Raw genomic sequence first — 23,818 nt, 5'->3', positions numbered from 1 at the left:
TCACAAATGTTCTTCTGTGTGATCCAAACACCTCATACTTGGATTCGTCTGTCCATAACACTTTTTTCCAATCTTCCTCTGTCCAATGTCTGTGTTCTTTTGCCCATATTAATCTTTTCCTTTTATAAGCCAGTGTCAGATATGGCTTTTTCTTTGGCACTCTGCCCTGAAGGCCAGCATCCCAGAGTCGCCTCTTCACTGTAGACGTTGACACTGGCATTTTGCATGTACTATTTAATAAAGCTGCTAGTTGAGGACTTGTGAGGGGTCGATTTCTCAAACTACAGACTCTAATGTACTTGTCTTGTTGCTCAGTTGTGCTGTGGGGCCTCTGGTTAGAGCCTGTTTGTGCTCTCCTCTGAATGGAGTAGTACACACCGTTGTAGGAAATCTTCAGTTTTTTGGCAATTTCTCTTATGGAATAGACTTCATTTCTAAGAACAAGAATAGACTGTCGAGTTTCACATGAAAGTTCTTTTTTTCTGGCCATTTTGAGAGCTTAATGGAACCAACAAATGTAATGCTCCAGATTCTCAACTAGCTCAAAGTAAGGTCAGGTTTATAGCTTCTCTAATCAGCCAAACTGTTTTCAGCTGTGCTAACATACTTGCACAAGGATTTTCAAGGGTATTCTAACCATCCATTAGCCTTCTAACACAGTTTGCAAACACAAAGTACCATAAGAACACTGGAGTGATGGTTGTTGAAAATGGACCTCTATACAACTATGAAGATATTGCATTACAAACCAGACGTTTGCAGCTAGAATAGTCATTTACCACATTAACAATGTATAGAATGTATTTCTGAATCATTTAATGTTAGCTTCATTGGAAAAAAATGTGCTTTTCTTTCAAAAATAAGGACATTTCTAAGTGACCTAAACTTTTGCACAGTAGTGTATGTCGGATATATGAATTAACATCAGGTGAATAAACCAAGATGTCATACAAATAGATAACCACATATTGACCACTTACAGTATATCTCTGAATAAGTCGTTGACAAAATTTTGAAAAACAACCAGCACATTACTTAGTCCAAAGGCATAAAAAGATACTCAAAGTAACCCTCTGGTGTGTTAAATGCCATCTTCCACTCATCTCCTTCTCCAATGACTCCTAGCAGCTGGTTGTAGAGATCAGGAATGAGTGGCAGAGGATAACAGAGGGTAACAGTATTTTAAACGTTACCCTCTGTTATACTTTTACATGCCAGTGCATCTACAACAAAGGTATAGCTTTTATATGGGGACAGGCACTTTTATTGATATTCCCCTACTTTCATATATAAAAATGTGCTGACAGGCGGCTCCCTTTAAAGGGACAATAGCCCTAAAGTGTAATCTCCTCTGTATTTACAGCACAATGAAATGCAGACTATTGCTCCCTGTTATCCGGCATTTCAGGTTGGGGACATGCCAACTGCAGTGTATTTTAATGGAATTACAGACAAGCGGTCCAGAAAAATGTCTCACGCCCCCATGATTGCTGCTCTGCCCTGATTCTGAGACCCTCCAGAAACATTGACCTACATTCCTGTGAATGAGATTAGCAGCTGTTAAGGTTTAGTGCTTCCTTTAATTAATAGCACTCGCTGAGATGAAACAACCAGCATATAGAAAGGCTGAGAATAGTGATAGATACACACATTGGTCCTGATTATTATTTTGGTACTATGTGGGTATAACTAAGTCAACGGGGCGATGTACTAGATCTAATAGTGAGGCATGGTAGATCTGGAGGGTCTCTGTTGCCTGCATGCCTGCTGTGTACTGTATGGGTAGGCGGAGAGATGGAGGGAGATGGATTCTAGTGGAAGAGGCAGGGCCAGGACAATGACAGCTGTTTTGTGGCAGGGTAGCTGGGAGGAGAGAGGAGAGGATCAGTCAGTACAGCTTCTACCAGGAGACAGAACAAAAGCCTACTCATCCCAGGCAGCATGGAGCAAGCAGGGGACTTCTCAATGACAATTCCCTTGATATTCACAGCTTTAGCCGTCATCCTTGCCACCCTTATAGTCAAACTCCGTGCTGCCAGGGAGAAGCAGCCATCTGAGACTGCTCAAGAAGAGAAGAAAGAGACAGTAGCAGAAGAACCCTCAGAGACAGAAGACAAAGACAAAGAAGATCCCATAGCAGAGAGTGAAGTGGGTGAAAGGACAGCTAGGGCTGGGGCAATCCCAGTGGAAGAAGTTGGCACTGTTGAGGAGTCACCAGAAGCCAAGGACGAGAGCGAAGCCGAAGAGTGCGCTGCCAAAGAGAGGACCCCATCCAGCCACTCAAGTCAAGAAGAGGAGGACAGTAAGGTAAGACTGGAGACACTGTGTCTTCACAATAGAGTGTGGATTACAAAGCCAGCAATTTGCTAAACACAATCAGTAAAGTAAAACTTTACATCTCAAGAAGTTACGTTGCTTATCGTAGCTTTTCCACTAAGTACGTCAAACCAATGCCAGTCTGAAAGTCCATGGAGTTGTCAAAGTGAGAGCATCAACTCTGGACCTTAACGTCTTGCCCGTCATTCAGTTTGTATTTTCTTAACGAAACTCTAAAATGTAGTATAAAGTGCATTTTATCCAAGGTGGGTAACATGGACACATTAATTTAAAAATGGCTGCAGATGAACTTTCGGTGCCAGCTTGTAACTGGCATCCAGCTGTCTGCACCCGCCCTGGCTGGCTGCAAATGCATATTCATTTTCAGTGTGTATTGTTAATGCCCAGTGGCACAATACTATTAGTATATTTCTTCTTCTAGTTCTGGTTATGGTTTCTACAAATGCATTGCTATGCGTAGGAGTAGTAGTATAAGCCGTGAAGGTATGCTAGTATAGCAGAGAACATTCCCCATACAATTGATATATATTAACTTCTACGTGTCTTTGTGCAGAAGTAGTAGAGCTGAATATGTCATGTAACTCTCTGGGGCTTATTAGATTTTATAGAAAAGCTCACATAATATAACGGCGTGTTACCCTGAGCTGTGTCAGATCTGTGTGTGTATCCTGTACCGGGCGTGCTAGTGTTTATATCTGTGCGCCAGTGTATAGATATCTGGGACAGCCTGGAATGTGGCGCAGTTGGTATAAAGTAACCTGTAGGACTGCCAGCTGCTAGCGCAGTCTGTCTCGGCCTTGTTTGCGTTTGAATTCTGCCCTCTGAGTTAGGAATTTTGGTCTCATACCCAGTAGCAGGCTCATTTCCTGTCCACATTCCTGCCCTGTAACCCATTGCAGTCAGAGGGCTCCAGGAGGCATTGCAGTTTTCTCCATATTGATGAGTTTTCCACCTTTACAAAGTCTTTTATATAATTTGTTTAGCTGATCCTAATGGCGGCCATTACAGCTCCGCCACGGAATGTCACAAACTTTCTTGAATTCCCAAAAGACAAATCTGTCTCGCTATTCAGGATTTCTGGCTAATTCCCTATATAACTTCCCTTATAGCAGCCTGCGATACAGCTTCGGTGGGTACTATAATGGCTATTAGATCTGTGATCATCTAGCTGTACCAGAAAAAAAGCTGAAGGCTACATAGGGTTCTTTAATTCTGCAAGCTCTGTATAATAGGCCGGACTTGTTTTACAGTGTAGACTATATTGCTCATACAGACACGCCAAGCAGTGGGTGGAGGTGACTCGGATTAGGAGGTAAAAAGCTATGCTTGACCCAGGTCCGTGCGCAGCACACATGTGCTCACAGAGGAGGCATACATAATACAGATGTTTTGGCAGGACGTAGATGATGACATAACCATGTCAAAGTTATAGATACCTTATTTGGGTTGGATTTTAAACATTAGGTCATAGCTGGTAGCCTGCACATAACTTCCAGTGACTCTACTTGTATGGGCTTCTCACAAACCTATTAATAAACCTAATTATGTAATATAGTATGCCGTGTAATATCAGTATTTTGAATTAATTACTTAAAAAACTCTGTTGTCAGTGGTGACATCACTTAAAAAGGACCAATGGCTAGTTTTTGCCGCTATTTTATTCACGCTGCTCCCCTGTGTGTTCTGCAGTTTTGTATTACATAAATCTGCCTTACGATTCCTGAGATATGAACCTTTCTATTTAGTACTAATTTTTATGGTATTTACAAGAAGATATTACTCACAAGATAATAATGCAGTGCAGCCAAAAGATACACCCCCAAGGAATCCTGTGAGCCACACCCCTTGGTAAAGACCATAAAGATTAGCATTAAAAAAGAGGCTCTGATCTCTTATGTTGGATTTATTTAAAAAGTGAAAAAATTAAACGGCATATTCAAAGGAGCAGCAGGAATACAATAAAAACAAATACTGGTCACTTTGACCTGGTGACAGATCCTCTTAAGTGATGAGCGAATGTGCTCAGTGATACTTGGATATCACTCAAGTATCTGGGTGCTCGGATGTGCTTGTTACTAAGTGAGCATTAACCGGTGCTCGATTTCAAGCTCGAATCCCCACCTCCCATGTTTGGCACCTTTTACACAGCCATTAAGCATGAGGAGATTGCCTCACTGTAATGCTGTAGCCATCTTGGTAGTGGCATTACTTTGATTAGCTGTCTGTGTGACATAATTAGGAGCTATGAAAGGACAGGTGCCCCCAGGCGCAGCTTTCTGACAGTTGTTAATGGAGGGAGAGAGTGATTGTCTAGGCCTGTGTTTGCACAGTTTAACGAATCAGAGTCCTGTAGTGTTGATACTGGCGCTGAAGCTGAACCATCATACTAACAGTTCTTGTAATGGATAATTTTGTGCTTTGCTGTTTGTATCGTGATACAACCTACATTTAGCCTAGGGAGAGAGAGAGTTGCAGGAGCAGGGACATTGCCTGAATGCAGTCTCAACGTAAGGATTAGGGCTTTACAGTCCGTTGCTAAATATATAGCTGCGTCAGTTGACCACATTTTTAATTTTGGGTGAAAAAAATGTCATCCATAGAGTATTAGGTACTTTGCTACTTTGTGAAACATTTCTGTGCTATATAACACTCCAAAAAAGCCTTGAAACATTTTTCTGTATTCAATTACTCATCCATATACTATTACATGGTCCGTGGTACATTTAGGTGTCATATAATTGCTCATCCATAGAGTATTATGTCCTCTGGGTTCTGGGTTACATTTCTTGGTATCTAGCCCTCCAAAAAAGTGTTCAAAAATTTTCTGTGTTCACTTACTCATTCATAGAGTGTTACATCCTCTGAAGTACATTTCAGTGGTAAATAACCCTCCAAAAAAGCGTTCAAAATTTTTTCTGCATTCACTTATTCATCCTAGAGTATTACGTCCTCTGGCATACATTTCTGTGGTATATAACTGTCTGAAAAAGCACTACATTTTTTTTTAAAGTATTCAATTACTCATCCATAGAGTATTCCATGCTCTGGGGTACATTACGATGGTTTGAAAACTCCCCCCCAAAATTCAAAAATGTATCTGGATTAAATTTCTCATCCATAGAGTATTACTTGCTTTGCATAGGTCCACTGCACAAGAGCGTTTGGTCTATTTTGCAGACCAAAATAGAACATGAAATATTGAGCATCTCCTGCACTCGTTTATGATGCGGAGGAGCACATTGAGCCAGGTCCATCCACACACTTGACCGACTTTATTCTTGCAATGGCCATCTGAACCCTGCCTAAAGGTACCGTCACATTAAGCGACGCTGCAGCGATATAGGCAACAATGCCGAACGCTGCAGCGTCGCTGTTTCGTCGCTGTGTGGTCGCTGGAAAGCTGTCACACAGACAGCTCTCCAGCGACCAACGATGCCGAAGTCCCCGGGTAACCAGGGTAAACATCGGGTTACTAAGCACAGGGCCGCGCTTAGTAACCCGATGTTTACCCTGGTTACCAGTGTAAATGTAAAAAAAAACAAACACTACATACTTACATTCCGGTGTCTGTCCCCTGGCCTCAGCTTCCCTGCACTGTCTCAGCGCCGGCCGGCCGTAAAGCAGAGCGGTGACGTCACCGCTGTGCTTTACAGCCGGCCGGTGCTCACAGTCAGTGCGGGAAGCTGACGGCGAGGGGACAGACACCGGAGTGTAAGTATGTAGTGTTTGTTTGTTTTTTACATTTACAATGGTAACCAGGGTAAACATCAGATTACTAAGCGCGGCCCTGCGCTTAGTAACCCGATGTTTACCCTGGTTACCAGTGAAGACATCGCTGGATCGGTGTCACACACACCGATCCAGCGATGTCAGCGGGTGATCCAGCGACGAAATAAAGTTCTGGCCTTTCTGCTCCGACCAGCGATGTCACAGCAGGATCCAGATCGCTGCTGCGTGTCAAACACAACGATATCGCTATCCAGGACGCTGCAACGTCACGGATCGCTAGCGATATCGTTGTTAAGTTGTTCAGTGTGAAGGTACCTTTAGTTCTATGTGTCGTAAGCTAATTTATTTTAAGTAAACAACTCCTTTAATCGACACCCTGTCTATAGAGCACTCAGAATAAAAATGGAGTACCTCTGAATTTCACATTATAATCCTTTGTGTGCATTTAACCCATTTGACTGCACTTCAGGCCTACCTTATCCACTGGTGCGCTCTATCTAGCCCTTACGCAGCATCGCAACATGGGACTTCTGACGCATGCCATGATTTTTTTTCATGGGAAACTATGTGCATCCTGGCTTCAAACACACAGTATGGTGCTTTAGAAATGGCATGGCTCATGTGTTTGGGATCTCAACTATAGCCATGTGTATGAGGCCTATAGATGGACATTTGCCCAGCTAGTGTACCATACAAAATGAAGGCATCACTTGACTAGCAATGCGTTACAGCACTGATGATGACTTCAGTTCAGAAAGCTTGGATTTTTTTCTGGGCAGGTTTGAAGAGAACAACTATTCTGAAGCTCTGTAATTCATCTTTTTTGGCATTTGCACTTTATATAGTTGATTGTAGCTATTTTACGTGTAAACTCATGAAGGCCTAAAACAAGTTGAGCTTAACTTTCAGCTGTCAGCCACATAATGATCATGTCACTCAGCAGTTGATTTCTCTCCATTATTATCAACCAGACGCATTGGGCAAGTTCCTAAACTTCTCTTATTAGTTAGCTTGGGGTACCTGCTACAGTGTAATGGCAGAAGTGAGATCATGCCGGTACCCACTGGATTGTGGGATTATCATCTGCTCACTGGTGTCATCTTCTGAATAAACACTTATAAGAGAGAGATGAGCTTTATTGGGTAGTTATGCTGCAGGGATGTGGACAGGGTACTGCTGGTTTTCATATACAGTGGGGCAAAAAAGTATTTAGTCAGTCAGCAATAGTGCAAGTTCCACCACTTAAAAAGATGAGAGGCATCTGTAATTTACATCATAGTTAGACCTCAACTATGGGAGACAAACTGAGAGAAAAAAATCCAGAAAATCACATTGTCTGTTTTTTTATGATTTTATTTGCATATTATGGTGGAAAATAAGTATTTGGTCAGAAACAAACAATCAAGATTTCTGGCTCTCACAGACCTGTAACTTCTTCTTTAAGAGTCTCCTCTTTCCTCCACTCATTACCTGTAGTAATGGCACCTGTTTAAACTTGTTATCAGTATAAAAAGACACCTGTGCACACCCTCAAACAGTCTGACTCCAAACTCCACTATGGTGAAGACCAAAGAGCTGTCAAAGGACACCAGAAACAAAATTGTAGCCCTGCACCAGGCTGGGAAGACTGAATCTGCAATAGCCAACCAGCTTGGAGTGAAGAAATCAACAGTGGGAGCAATAATTAGAAAATGGAAGACATACAAGACCACTGATAATCTCCCTCGATCTGGGGCTCCACGCAAAATCCCACCCCGTGGGGTCAGAATGATCACAAGAACAGTGAGCAAAAATCCCAGAACCACGCAGGGGGACCTAGTGAATGAACTGCAGAGAGCTGGGACCAATGTAACAAGGCCTACCATAAGTAACACACTACGCCACCATGGACTCAGATCCTGCAGTGCCAGACGTGTCCCACTGCTTAAGCCAGTACATGTCCGGGCCCGTCTGAAGTTTGCTAGAGAGCATTTCGATGATCCAGAGGAGTTTTGGGAGAATGTCCTATGGTCTGATGAAACCAAACTGGAACTGTTTGGTAGAAACACAACTTGTCATGTTTGGAGGAAAAAGAATACTGAGTTGCATCCATCAAACACCATACCTACTGTAAAGCATGGTGGTGGAAACATCATGCTTTGGGGCTGTTTCTCTGCAAAGGGGCCAGGACGACTGACCCGGGTACATGAAAGAATGAATGGGGCCATGTATCGTGAGATTTTGAGTGCAAACCTCCTTCCATCAGCAAGGGCATTGAAGATGAAACGTGTCTGGGTCTTTCAACATGACAATGATCCAAAGCACACCGCCAGGGCAACGAAGGAGTGGCTTCGTAAGAAGCATTTCAAGGTCCTGGAGTGGCCCAGCCAGTCTCCAGATCTCAACCCTATAGAAAACCTTTGGAGGGAGTTGAAAGTCCGTGTTGCCAAGCGAAAAGCCAAAAACATCACTGCTCTAGAGGAGATCTGCATGGAGGAATGGGCCAACATACCAACAACAGTGTGTGGCAACCTTGTGAAGACTTACAGAAAACGTTTGACCTCTGTCATTGCCAACAAAGGATATATTACAAAGTATTGAGATGAAATTTTGTTTCTGACCAAATACTTATTTTCCACCATAATATGCAAATAAAATGATAAAAAAACAGACAATGTGATTTTCTGGATTTTTTTTTCTCAGTTTGTCTCCCATAGTTGAGGTCTACCTATGATGTAAATTACAGACGCCTCTCATCTTTTTAAGTGGTGGAACTTGCACTATTGCTGAATGACTAAATACTTTTTTGCCCCACTGTATATGTTCATCACATGGATTACCTAAGGCTAAAAGTCAGTGGCATAACTTGAAATTCATGGGCCAGCCCCCGATGCGAAAGCTCCAACGGGCCCCCAAATATTTGAAATCTTTAACAGCAATAGTCTTTTTCTACAGGCGAAAGGGACTTTTAGGGCCCCCTAGACTCCAGGGTCCGGGTGCGATTGCAGCCCCTGCACCTGTTGTAGTTACACCCCTGCTAAAAGTTAAATTGTTTCTCTTATCAATGAAGTTTGCCACCTATGGTGAAGTGGCCAACCTTGTCTTATGTTTGGTGCTTTTCTTATTGGTATATTCAAAGACTATCACTGATGTACCTACATTCACCTGCATTGCCAAAGCAGATAGTGGTCATTCTTTAAAAATACTGTTTTTATGCAAATTGTGATTAATGCTTACAGGCCTACATTCATTATTATTTTTTTATTCATCCAATTCTTCTAAAATTAAAATTGAATCAAATTTGCCAATGCTGCTTTATATCTATATGTCTAATGCAAACTTTTGTGTCTCCATGGTTAAAGACTACAAAAAACTCCATGTACAGTAGTCATACCCCCTACAATAGTCATACTCCATTCTGTCTACTTCTTCTTGCTTATCAACGTACATTTGGTAGAAATCCGGCTACGCAGGTTGTTTGTAGTCTATAACTATGGGAACACTTAGGTCTGCATAAGAGCACTTTACAAATTATGAGACAATTTTAATTAAGACTACTTGCATCATTTCCCGAACTGAGGTAATGAAAAGAAATATCGATTTTGAAGATGGACATACCCTTGAATATTTTTGTGTTGCAAATTTAAGAAGTGTAGTTGTTAGTTTGTGCATTGCTGCAACTCTCACCTTTAAATCACCGCTCTCGTAGTTTACATCCTGGGTAGAAATTGGAAATGGTTAAAATAACTTCTTTCTTGCCCTGCCTATGAATGGTTAATGTCTGTCATTCCCAAGTGAGTCACTACAGCTGCAATCCAGCCTTACAAGGCAAAGCTCCTCACTAGGTCCTGACTCATGATCACCCAGAATACTCCTAGTTCTCTTTTTCCACATATGATATATACACTTTGACCCATGTCCTGATCCAACTCATATTCTCAGGTTTTTTTATTCTTTCATTGTGACTCCTTGTGCCTTGTCGTGCTGTATGGGCCTTTCCTGGTTGTGGTACAATCTCACAACATGGAAAATCCTCCTCCTTTTCAGTGTTCAATGTCACATTGTTGTCTTTACAGTGGGACTGTCTTATCTGCCCCTTACACAATTTGAAGTATGGCTGGAACCTGGCAGAGGAAATAAGCAGATTACAGACTGGAAAAGATTAAACCATTTAAATCTTCACTGCAGGCTAATTCTAATGAGAGCAAGTTACTTTATGTGAGGTCAAAGAATGGCTATATAGTGTTTAGTGCCATGATTGTCAGAAAGCATTGCCCATTTAACCCCTTTCCGACGTGTGGCGTAATAGTACGCACATGTCGGACTCCTCCTCAGCGGCGGAGCCCGCACCTTTCCGGGCTATGACAGCTGATCTAGACAGCTGACATGTGCCCGTAACAGCCGCGGGTGGATCATGATTCCACCCGCGGCTTTTAACTAGTTAATGCTGCTGTCAATCTCTGACGGCGGCATTTAGCGCGCGCTTACACTAATCCCGCCCATCGGTGACCCCGTCACATGACCGCAGGTCACTGATGGGTCGGCATAACAACCAGAGGTCTGCAGCAGACCTCTGCGATTGTCATTGCCAGATTGCTATGAGCGCCGCCCAGTGGTCGGCACTCATAGCAGGTGAGCATTTCTGCTACACACAGGCGATCTGATCATCGCCTGTGTGTAGCAGAGGCGATCAAAGTACTGCAGCTTCTAGTCTCCCATGGAAACTATTGAAGCATGCAAAAAGTAAAGAAAAAATGTTTTTAAAAATATCTATAAAAAATATCTATATATATAATTGTCTAAGGGGTACTTCCGTCTGTCTGTCTGCAACTTCCGTCACGGAAATCCCGCGTCGCTGATTGGTCTCGCCAGCTGCCTGTCCTGGCTGCCACGACCAATCAGCTACGGGCACAGTCCGGCCGAGAATTAGTCCCTCCCTACTCCCGTCCAGTCAGTGTCCGGCGCCCGCTCCATACTCCCCTCCACTCAGCGCTCACACAGGGTTAATGACAGCGTTAACGGACCACGTTATGCCGCGGGTAACTCACTCCGTTAACGCTGCTATTAACCCTGTGTGACCAACTTTTTACTATTGATGCTATCAATGCAGCATCAATAGTAAAAAGATCTAATGTTAAAAATAATAAAAAGACAAAAAACCTGCTATTCTCACCTTCCATCGTCCGCCGAGGCGCACGCGGCTGCCGCCAGCTTCCGTTCCCAGAGATGCATTGCAAAATTACCCAGAAGACTTAGTGGTCTTCGCTGGATGCCGGCGGGTGAGTATAGAACTATTTTTTATTTTAATTTTTTTTAACCCCTTTCTGCCATTGGACGTACTATTCCGTCCATGTGGGATGGGCCCTACTTCCCAAGGACGGAATAGTACGTCCAGCACGATCGGCCGCGCTCACGGGGGGAGCGCGGCCGATCGCGGCCGGGTGTCAGCTGCCTATCGCAGCTGACATCCGGCACTATGTGCCAGGAGCGGTCACGGACCGCCCCCGGCACATTAACCCCCGGCACACCGCGATCAAACATGATCGCGGTGTGCCGGCGGTACAGGGAAGCATCGCGCAGGGAGGGGGCTCCCTACGTGCTTCCCTGAGACCCCCGCAGCAACGCGATGTGATCGCGTTGCTCCGAGGGTCTCCTACCTCCTTCCTCGCTGCAGGTCCTGGATCCAAGATGGCCGCGGCATCCGGGTCCTGCAGGGAGGGAGGTGGCTTACCGAGTGCCTGCTCAGTGCAGGCGCTGGTAAGCCTGCTTTGCTCTAAGTCAGATCGGTGATCTGACAGAGTGCTATGCAAACTGTCAGATCACCGATCTGTGATGTCCCCCCCCTGGGACAAAGTAAAAAAAGTTAAAAAAAAAATGTCCACATGTGTAAAGAAAAAATAAAAAAAAATTCCTAAATAAATAAATTTAAAAAAAAATTATTCCCATAAATACATTTCTTTATCTAAATAAAAAAAAATCAAACAATAAAAGTACACATATTTAGTATCGCCACATCCGTAACGACCCCACCTATAAAACTATATCACTAGTTAAGCCCTTCAGTGAACACCGTAAAAAAAAAAAAAAACGAGGCAAAAAAACAACGCTTTATTCTCATACTGCCAAACAAAAAGTGGAATAACACGCGATCAAAAGGACGGATATAAATAACCATGGTACCGCTGAAAACGTCATCTTGTCCCGCAAAAAACGAGCCACCATACACCATCATCAGCGAAAAAATAAAAAAGTTATAGTCCTCAGAATAAAGCGATGCCAAAATAATTATTTTTTCTATAAAATAGCTTTTATCGTATAAAAGCGTCAAAACATAAAAAAATGATATAAATGAGGTAACGCTGTAATCGTACTGACCCGAAGAATAAAACTGCCTTATCAATTTTACCAAACGCGGAACGGTATAAACGTCTCCCCCAAAAGAAATTAATGAATAGCTGTTTTTTGGTCATTCTGCCTCACAAAAATCGGAATAAAAAGCGATCAAAAAATCTCCCGTGCCCGAACATGTTACCAATAAAAACGTCAACTCGTCCCGCAAAAAACAAGACCTCACATGACTCTGTGGACTCAAATATGGAAAAATTATAGCTCTCAAAATGTGGTAACACAAAAAATATTTTTTGCAATAAAAAGCGTCTTTCAGTGTGTTACGGCTGCCAATCATAAAAATCCGCTAAAAAACCTGCTATACAAGTAAATCAAACCCCCCTTCATCACCCGCTTAGTTAGGGAAAAATTAAAAAAAATTAAAAAATGTATTTATTCCCATTTTCCCATTAGGGCTAGGGTTAGGGCTAGGGCTAGGGTTAGGGTTAGGGCTAGGGTTAGGGTTGGGGCTAAGGTTGGGGCTAGGGTTAAGGCTACATTTAGGATTGGGGCTAAAGTTAGGGTTAGGGTTGGGGCTAAAGTTAGGGTTTGGATTACATTTACAGTTGGGAATAGGGTTGGGATTAGGGTTAGGGGTGTGTCTGGGTTAGAGGTGTGGTTAGGATTACCGTTGGGATTAGGGTTAGGGGTGTGTTTGGATTAGGGTTTCAGTTATAATTGGGGGGTTTCCACTGTTTAGGCACATCAGGGGCTCTCCAAACATGACATGGCGTCCGATTTCAATTCCAGCCAATTCTGCGTTGAAAAAGTAAAACAGTGCTCCTTCCCTTCCAAGCTCTCCCGTGCGCCCAAACAGGGGTTTACCCCAACATATGGGGTATCAGCGTACTCGGAACACATTGGAGAACAACTTTTGGGGTCCAATTTCTCCTGTTACCCTTGGGAAAATACAAAACTAGGGGCTAAAAATAAGTTTTGTGGAAAAAAAAATATTTTTTATTTGCATGGCTCTGCGTTATAAACTGTAGTGAAACACTTGGGGGTTCAAAGCTCTCACAACACATCTAGATGAGTTCCTTAGGGGGTCTACTTTCCAAAATGGTGTCACTTGTGGGGGGTTTCTACTGTTTAGGTACATTAGGGGCTCTGCAAACGCAATGTGACGCCTGCAGACCATTCCATCTAAGTCTGCATTCCAAATGGCGCTCCTTCCCTTCCAAGCCCTCCCATGCGCCCAAACGGTGGTTCCCCCCCACATATGGGGTATCAGCGTACTCAAGACAAATTGGACAACAACTTTTGGGGTCCAATTTCTCCTGTTACCATTGGGAAAATACAAAACTGGGGGCTAAAAAATAATTTTGGGGGGAAATTTTTTATTTTTTTATTTTCACGGCTCTGCGTTATAAACTGTAGTGAAACACTTGGGGGTTCAAAGTTCTCACAACACAACTAGATAAGTTCCTTGGGGGGTCTAGTTTCCAATATTGGGTCACTTGTGGGGGGTTTCTACTGTTTAGGTGTATTAGGGGCTCTGCAAACGCAATGTGACGCCTGCAGACCAATCCATCTAAGTCTGCATTGCAAATGATGCTCCTTCCCTTCCGAGCTCTGCCATGCGCTCAAACGGTGGTTCCCCCCCAGATATCAGGTATCAGCGTACTCAGGACAAATTGGACAACAATATATATGGTCCAATTTCTCCTGTTACCCTTGGAAAAATACAAAACTGGGGGCTAAAAAATAATTTTTGTGGAAAAAAATTTTTTTTTATTTCCACGGCTCTGCGTTATAAACTGTAGTGAAACACTTGGGGGTTCAAAGCTCTCACAACACATCTTGATGAGTTCCTTAGGGGGTCTACTTTCCAAAATGGTGTCACTTGTGGTTTTTTTTACTGTTTAGGTACATTAGGGGCTCTGCAAACGCAATGTGACGCCTGCAGACCATTCCATCTAAGTCTGCATTCCAAATGGCGCTCCATCCCTTCCGAGCCCTCCCATGCGCCCAAACGGTGGTTCCCCCCACATATGGGGTATCAGTGTACTCAGGACAAATTGGACAACAACTTTTGGGGTCCAATTTCTCCTGTTACCCTCGGGAAAATACAAAACTGGGAGCTAAAAAATAATTTTTGTGGGAAAAAATTTTTGTTTTATTTTTACAGCTCTGCATTATAAACTTCTGTGAAGCACTTGGTGGGTCAAAGTGCTCACCACACATCTAGATAAGTTCCTTAGGGGGTCTACTTTCCAAAATGGTGTCACTTGTGGGGGTTTCAATGTTTAGGCACATCAGTGGCTCTCCAAACGCAACATGGCGTCCCATCTCAATTCCAGTCAATTTTGCATTGAAAAGTCAAATGGCGCTCCTTCGCTTCCGAGCTCTGTCATGCGCCCAAACAGTGGTTTACCCCCACATATGGGGTATCGGCGTACTCAGGACAAATTGTACAACATCTTTTGGGTCCATTTTCTCCTGTTACCCTTGGTAAAATAAAACAAATTGGAGCTGAAGTAAATTTTGTGTGAAAAAAAGTTAAATGTTAATTTTTATTTAAACATTCCAAAAATTCCTGTGAAACACCTGAAGGGTTAATAAACTTTTTGAATGTGGATTTGAGCACTTTGAGGGGTGCAGTTTTTAGAATGGTGTCACACTTGGGTATTTTCTATCATATAGACCCCTCAAAATGACTTCAAATAAGATGTGGTCCCTAAAAAAAAATGGTGTTGTAAAAATGAGAAATTGCTGGTCAACTTTTAATCCTCATAACTCCTTAACAAAAAAAAATGTTGGTTCCAAAATGGTGCTGATGTAAAGTAGACATGTGGGAAATGTTACTTATTAAGTATTTTGTGTGACATATCACTGTGATTTAATTGCATAAAAATTCAAAGTTGGAAAATTGCGAAATGTTCAAAATTTTCGCCAAATTTCCATTTTTTTCACAAATAAACGCAGGTAATATCAAAGAAATTTTACCACTGTCATGAAGTACAATATGTCACGAGAAAACAATGTCAGAATCACCAGGATCCGTTGAAGCGTTCCAGAGTTATAACCTCATAAAGGGACAGTGGTCAGAATTGTAAAAATTGGCCTGGTCATTAACGTGCAAACCACCCTTGGGGGTGAAGGGGTTAACAGGGATATGGTACCCACACTGCTATATACTACGTGGGCTGGTATATACTGCATGGCTGCTATATACTTCGTGGCCAGTGTTAGATACTGCGTGGGCTGTGTTATATACTGTGTGGGCTGTGTTATATACTGCGTGGGCTGTGCTATATATTACGTGGGCAGTGTTATATACTGCGTGGCCTGTGTTATATACTGCGTGGGCTGTGCTATATACTACGTGGGCTGTGTTATATACTACGTGGGCTGTGTTATATACTACATGGGCAGTGTTATATACTACGTGGGCAGTGTTATATACTACGTGGGCAGTGTTTATATACTGCGTGAGCTGTGCTATATACTACGTGGGCAGTGTTATATACTGCGTGGGCAGTGTTATATACTGCGTGGGCTGTGCTATATACTACGTGGGCAGTGTTATATACTACGTGGGCTGTGTTATATACTATGTGGGCAGTGTTTTATACTACGTGGGCAGTGTTATATACTACGTGGCTGCTATATACTATGTGGGCAATACTACGTGGGCAATGTTATATACTGCTTGGGCTGTGTTATATACTGTTTGGTACGTGGCCTGTGCTATATACTATGTGGCTGCTATATACATACATACATATTCTAGAATACCCGATGCGTTACAATCGGGCCACCATCTAGTATAGATATAAAAGTTCAAATCACCCCCCTTCGCCCAATTCAAAACAATAAGAGAAAAAGCCTTCACCTAGCCTCAGATCAAGAAAATTGGAGGCACTACAGGTCTTGGAAAATGGTGTAATTTTTTTAAACAAATTCTGGATTTTTTTTCACCTCTTAAATAAAAAAGAACCTATACATGTTTGGTTTCTGTGAACTCATAATGACCTGGAAAAAGATAATGGCAGATCAGTTTTAGCTTTTAGTGAAAATGGTAAAAAAAAAATAAGTAAACAACTGTGGAATTGCACTTTTTTGCAATTTCACCGCACTTGGAATTTTTTTCCTGTTTTCCAATACACGATTTGTTAAAACCAATGGTGTCATTCAAAAGTACAAATACAACATGTCTTGCAAAAAAACAAGACCTCACATGGCCATATTTACCGAAAAATAAATGAAGTTATGACTCTAGGAAGGAGGGGAGCAAAAAACGAAAATGCAAAAATGGCCTGGGGTTTAAAAGACAAGACGTAAATGGTAATTCCAAAGCTACCAACCAGATTAGATATGTCTTGGAACATGACCCTGGTATTGTCGAAGGCGCTCTATGTGAAAGAGGGAAATACCTCCTACTCACCACCGTTCTTTTACCCTACCTTTTCGTCCCAACCCGACCACTCGACCACCATTTTTCCCCAATTAAAGACAGAGACAAATATTTCTTTGGAATTGTGTAGGCCACAGCAGCCTTTTTATTAAACAAACAACAGTTAGCAATGAATGTAAAAGCATAACATTTCAAAACTAGGAGAAGTCCTTGGAGCCCACAAGAATCTGGTGATTTAACCATACCGTGAACATAACTTAAAACCCTATTTTACTCCCAGTCGTTGTAACCCTGGCTTGGGAGCACCACAAACCCCACAAGAGGGTTCACTGTTCACGGTAATAAACTGGAGATCCGACCACCCCTGCCGGAACTCCCCACCACCATTCACCAGATCCGAACCATATTAAACTCCAAAACAGAAGAGCCATATACCGATGGACCCCCCAAACCAATTTCCACCAACTCCAAGGACTCCCCCCAGCCGCCCCGGCCGCAATGACCCAAGAAAACAACCATATAAATAAATACCATAACAACCCGCTCACCGCGAGCAAATATAACCACCCAAAAAATACAAAATAAAGGGCGGGAGGGAGGGATGCTTCACAGAGAGGTGAGCGGGAACTGACCGGCCCCCGCCTCCTGACTCCTCTCTACCCCTCCAACCACTAGCCCCCCCACCTAATTATCCTATTCCGCCCACCCCCTCCTCTCCAACCCATTGTCACGCTGGCCTTCGCTTAGGCCGTGGGGGGAGGGGACGGCTCGTTCCCGCCTGTCCTTGACCCTGGTATTGTCGAAGGCGCTCTATGTGAAAGAGGGAAATACCTCCTACTCACCACCGTTCTTTTACCCTACCTTTTCGTCCCAACCCGACCACTCGACCACCATTTTTCCCCAATTAAAGACAGAGACAAATATTTCTTTGGAATTGTGTAGGCCACAGCAGCCTTTTTATTAAACAAACAACAGTTAACAATGAATGTAAAAGCATAACATTTAAAAACTAGGAGAAGTCCTTGGAGCCCACAAGAATCTGGTGATTTAACCATACCGTGAACATAACTTAAAACCCTATTTTACTCCCAGCCGTTGTAACCCTGGCTCGGAAGCACCAAAAACCCCACAAGAGGGTTCACTGTTCACGGTAATAAACTGGAGATCCGACCACCCCTGCCGGAACTCCCCACCACCATTCACCAGATCCGAACCATATTAAACTCCAAAACAGAGGAGCCATATACCGATGGACCCCCAAACCAATTTCCACCAACTCCAAGGACTCCCCCCAGCCGCCACCACGAGAGGCCTTTGAACACCTTAAAGGCCCGAGGCCCCACACGACCGAAAAGCTATGGCCCGTTCGATGCCCTCTTGCAACCCGAGAGCCCAAAAATCCATTCCCACAGCATTCAAATGAACGCCGTCCGCCAACCAATACACCCCTTTTCCTGATTCCAACTCGAAATGTCGAACCGCCACACCCCCGTTCCTAGACACAAAGGTGGACACCGCCCTATTAACCTTTATGCGGGCCTTATCAATTTTTTCCAAAGACCGCATGTGCTTCCACCGTTTTCGCAGCACGATTTCTGACCAAACAACACTCAAACCCGGATACGAAACCCATAACCGCAAACAATCCTGCTTTATGTCTCGAACCAACTCCCGAAAAGGTCGGACCCCCAAGTCATTACCCCCAACGTGCAGAACCAAAACGTCCGGGGCTCGATCCAAGCTCACGCTGGTATGGATCTCCCGCAACACTCGATTCCAGGCCATTCCCCGAAAACCGAGCCACCGGATTACTGCCACACGTCGGTCAAAACCAAGCTGCCTGCCCGCCGTCCGAACATCGGTGCGCAGAGCTCCCCAATGCACGTACGAATGTCTGAGAATCCACACCAATAAAGCCTGGTGACCTGGAAAACAAAACACAAACTCAGCAAATGTTACCAACTAAAGAAAAGCCACTCCAGCAAGCCCTATGAAACCCCCTCAACCACCCCCTGAGGCCCCACATAACTCCGAAAGCGGTTAGAGCGCCACCTGCTAATCCTGCGAATAGCGGAAGCCCCCAACCCCCCAATTGCCACCTCAGTCGCGGCTCCAATCCGAAAAGAGTGAGGGGCAAAACAAGCCCCATCCAAACCCAACAAAGCAATAGCCTTTTTGAAAACCGCCGTAAATTGGTAGCGGGACAAGCAGGAACCGTCTTGATGACACAACAAAGACCGATCGTACCTAGGCTGAAGGCCCCAAAAACTGTTAAGGCAAGAGACCGGACACATAATAGAACCCGCGACTGAACCCAAAACAATTCTGCTACCCCGGCCTTCCTGATCCGACTGATAGCTCCACCTGGCCCTCAGCCAACAACACATCCCTGGCCAACAAGCCCCCCGTCCCCTTCCTGCTAGGTGCCACCAACTCACCCACTCTAAAAGCTCCAAAAAAGGCCAACGAAAAGGCCAGCCGAAACAAACAAAGCTCAAAAAACGAGAAACACAATGATGACAACACCTCGCCCAACTTCTCTAAAACGTTAAAGGAAACCGGCTGACTCGAATCCATCCTTCCGGGCCGCCGCCTGAAACCTTTTACAGCCCTCTGCACCAAAAAGAACTTGGTGATATCATCCTGACCCCGCAATTTGCAACCAAATGCCAAAGCCGCCATGACTCGACACCTTAGAAGACGACCAACCAACCGATGCACCCCGACTTAACCACGAAAACAAGATCCCCACCTGATCCTGCTGGCTCAACCCACGAGGCGCCGTCGCTAACAAATCCTCCCACTCACGCCAAATTGTCTGGTAAGCCTCCCAAGTTCTGGGAGCCAACGACGCCTTAATCAACACCTCAGCGTCCCGGATACCACTAGCCAAAGTTCCGGAGGGCACTCCAACCCGATCAACTCCGCCTCCGGGGCCAACGACCGAAAACGATCGAACTGTAAACGAGAAAGAGAGTCAGCGATGGAATTATGAACTCCCGGCACATGCGACGCTGTAACATGCGCGTTCAAGGTCAAACACAACAACACCAACTGCCGTAACACACACACCACCGGAGGCGATGATGCAGACAAACTGTTAATCGCGCAAACCACCCCCATGTTATCGCAGTGAAACCGAACTCGCCTGTTCCAAAAAACCCCTTGCCACAAATGCACCGCTACCAGAATGGGAAAAATCTCCAAAAGCGCAATGTTACGAACCAAACCTGAAGAAATCCAACTCGCTGGCCATTTTGACGCACACCATTGCCCCTGAAAGTACACTCCAAAACCCGCACCTCCGGCAGCGTCGGTAAATAACTCCAAAGACTCATTGTCAATCACACCCTCGATAAACAAAGACCTGCCGTTATAAGTCTTCAAGAACTCACTCCAAACTGCCAAATCCTCCTTGTGCTCAGCCGATAACCGCACAAAATGATGAGGAGCCTTAACTCCCGCCGTGGCGCTAGCCAACCTCCTAGAAAAGACTTGGCCCATCGGCATAACTCGACAAGCGAAATTAAGTTTGCCAAGCAGCGATTGCAACTCTCGCAAAGGCAACTTGCGCAAGCGACCAGCCGGCCCAACGTCTTCCCGCAGGCCCGCCACTTTGTCCTCGGGCAACCGAAACTCCCACCGAACGGTATCGATGACGATACCTAAAAAACACAAACACGTACTCGGGCCCTCCGTCTTACCAGGGGCCAGCGGAACGCCGAAACGAAAAGCCACCCATTCAATTGCACTCAAAATCCTAGAACAACAGTCAGACTCCGCCGGGCCGACGCACAAAAAATCGTCTAGGTAGTGCAGAACCGAATCACAACCAGAAACATCCCGCACCGCCCATTCCAAAAAGGAACTAAATGCCTCGAACAGGGCACAAGATAACGAACAACCCATGGGCAAACATCTATCGACAAAAAATCGATCCTCCCAAAAACAACCAAGAAGTCTAACGCTAGACGGATGAACCGGCAACAATCGGAAAGCGGATTCTATGTCCGTCTTGGCAAGAAGAGCGCCTTTTCCGCACTTCTGCACCCAAACCACCGCCTCGTCAAACGATGTGTAAACCACCGAACACAACTCAGGATCAATGCCATCGTTTACCGACCTACCCTTGGGGTACGACAGATGCTGAATCAGGCGAAATTTTCCCGCCTCCTTCTTAGGGACTACCCCCAGGGGGGAAACGACTAAATCCTCAAACGGAGCATGTTCAAATGGGCCCGCCATGCGACCCAGCGCCACCCCCTTGCGTAACTTCTCTGAAACCACCTCAGCATGCAACAAAGCTGAACGCAAATTTTTCTTAACAAAAGGAACCGCAAATGAAGGGGCCGGAATAATAAAACCTTCCGTAAAACCTGACAACAACAAGGACGCCTTCTCCCTATCCGGGTATCTATTTAGATAAGGGGCCATCCTTTCCACCTTCACCGGAGTCTCCCTCATGGGAATTACCTGAACCTGATTTTGCCTTGCCCTTCTTAAAACATTTTGCGGCTCCGTGGGAGGAACCACTGCAGTGGGAGCACAAATGCTTAAACTTACAATTGACTCCAAACTTGCACTGTCTCTCATTAAATTGCCAGCAGACGCCCAACTTCTGTCCGCCTGACTGACCTGCATTACCTGAGATACCCGCCGCACCGGACTGAGAACCATGGCCGGAACCACCAGCCCCCCCTTGAAAGGGATGGCCGAACTTGTACTGCGCCATTACCCGCAACCAGAGACCAATATCTTTCTGGTCCCACCTAATGGCCGGCCGAACCGCTTTTCTCTGAACTGCTCGTCGTACCTAAGCCACGCCTGACCACCATACACCCTGTGAGCCTCGCTGATAGAATCCATGTAACAAAATAACCCCGAGCAATTCTCGGGAGCCTTCTCGCCAATGACACTGGCCAGGATGGCGAAAGCCTGAAGCCAATTAGCAAAAGTCTGGGGAATCAAACGCCAACGCCGTTTTTCTTCCTCCTCCTTTTTAGTATCCTCCTTCTTCCCCTTATCAAGGTTAAATTTTTCTAGCGGAAGCAGTGAAAAAATTTCCACATACTCATCTTTGCTTATCTTTTCCTTCACCTCTTTCTTAAGATGCGCCCCCAACGGGCCCTCAAAACACACGTATACCTCGCCGTGCGCCTTATCATCCAAGTGGATCCTGCACTCTTTTTCCTTCTCAGTCTGCACAGAAACGGAAACCGGTTCTGTGACCTCAGCCTGCACCGCTGCTGCACTAACAAGTCTGCGCTGCGAGCCTGACCAAGCACCCAAAAATCCCTGCGGACCCACATCGCGATCCAATCTAGCTAGTAGGGTCTGCACGCTAGCCAAAAGCTCCCGAACCCCTGCCGCTTCACCATCGCCTGCCGCAGCTACACTGCTAAGCGCCCCCTGCCCACCACTAACCGCAGGCGAACACGCGTCTGAGAGACAAAAACGAGACACAGACGAATACTCACCGGGCTGCAAGGGATCTGTGGTCCCTCCAGCCGGAGTGCTGGTATCCAGACGTCCGCGGACTGCCCAATCCGCCACCGACCTGTCCACGGTTGTACCCCGGACCTGCCCGTCAGACCCGCTGTTCCGGAACGACGCCGACACATGGGGCACAGGATTCGGACTCCACGCGTCAGGAGATGATGCTGTCTGGGCTGGTGAGGATCTATCAAGCTGCCCGATTCCAGCTGAGCTGCCGGCTGCCGCAGAAGGCTGTCCACACCACAGCTCTGGAGCAGGGGGACCCCCCGCCGCTGCTGCAGGGGCCGGCCTGGCGCAGTCCAGCCTCGGGCCGCCCGACCCTCTGCCATCGACCGATCCTCCGGACCCAGCTGCAGCTGCCGAGGCAGGCCGCGCGGCAGCCACATCACCGCCGCGGCCTCCCGATGCTCTAGGCCCCAGATGCTGCCCGGCGCGTCTAGGCTCTGCCCCCACCGCGCCACAAGGTGAGGGCCTCACAACCGCCGCTGTGCCCCGCCTGGCCGACGGATTCCTCCCAGGCCGGGGCCTGCTCGTAGCTGCCCTTACCGGCGCCCGGCCTGGAGGGTCCCGGGAGGGGCTCCTACGCCTGCGGGGAGGCACGTGGCCCGGAATCGGGAGACAGCCGCTCGGGGGGCCGTGACCGCCGAGCTCTCCGCTCCAGAGGGGGGACCGCTGACAAGGATCCGCCACCGCCGCCGTCCACCAGGTGAGCCACTTGGGCCTCCAACCATCCAGGAGGGCGAGAAGCTGCAGCCGCCCTCAGGCTCTCTAGTACAGCGTCCACGCCGGCCATGCTTCACAGAGAGGTGAGCGGGAACTGACCGGCCCCCGCCCCCTGACTCCTCTCTACCCCTCCAACCACTAGCCCCCCCACCTAATTATCCTATTCCGCCCACCCCCTCCTCTCCAACCCATTGTCACGCTGGCCTTCGCTAAGGCCGTGGGGGGAGGGGACGGCTCGCTCTGGCCTGTCCTGTATCATTGCTTCCTCATGTAGAGGGCTCTAGCTAGGGGGCAAACAGCAGCTGCCTGGCGCCATATTCCTGTAAAGATGGGCATGACCCAATGCAAATAGAGAGGACATGAATACCCAATATACGTGATTTTCATATAGGTTTTTAGTGCATCTTTATTATTTTGGATTTTAGGTCGTAGGAATGTTTGGTAAAGGAAGGGGTCCAGCATAGATACACCCTTAACCTGTTTAGATCTTCTATGACAATCTGAGATCAACAAAATGTACTGTATAATTGAGTGATGCTAAATAAGCAGGATTATTATCTGTTTATTTCACCATGTTATGTAATTATTATGCACACTTATATAGCACCAACAAATTCCGTAGCATTTTCCAAGCATTGACATCACTTTCCCCATTGGGGCTCACAATTTAAATTCTCTATCAGTATGTGTTTGCAGTGTGGGAGGAAACCAGAGTACCTGGAGGAGACCAACACAAACACAGGGATAACATACAAATTCCATGCAGATGTTCTTGGTGGAACTTGAACTCAGCAACATTACAAAGCAACA

The 23,818-nt window shown here is 45.6% G+C and overlaps 1 protein-coding gene across 3 annotated transcripts in view; it reads left to right on the top strand.

Moving 5' to 3' along the window:
* The first annotated feature begins 1,862 nt into the window (after nt 1-1,862).
* MXRA7 (matrix remodeling associated 7) overlaps nt 1,863-23,818 on the top strand; it is a 78,792-nt gene continuing 56,836 nt past the window's right edge. For 2 of the 3 annotated variants that reach the window (XM_077251835.1, XM_077251837.1), the window contains exon 1: nt 1,863-2,307. In XM_077251835.1, the coding sequence (XP_077107950.1) occupies nt 1,942-2,307 (366 nt within the window). In that variant the 5' untranslated portion in view covers nt 1,863-1,941. The remainder of the gene's footprint in view (nt 2,308-23,818) is intronic. The other variant, XM_077251836.1, reaches the window with a different exon arrangement.

This window comes from Ranitomeya variabilis, chromosome 4 (assembly GCF_051348905.1).
Source record: "Ranitomeya variabilis isolate aRanVar5 chromosome 4, aRanVar5.hap1, whole genome shotgun sequence".
Taxonomy (NCBI): domain Eukaryota; kingdom Metazoa; phylum Chordata; class Amphibia; order Anura; family Dendrobatidae; genus Ranitomeya; species Ranitomeya variabilis.
This window is presented reverse-complemented; position numbering and strand designations above follow the sequence as displayed.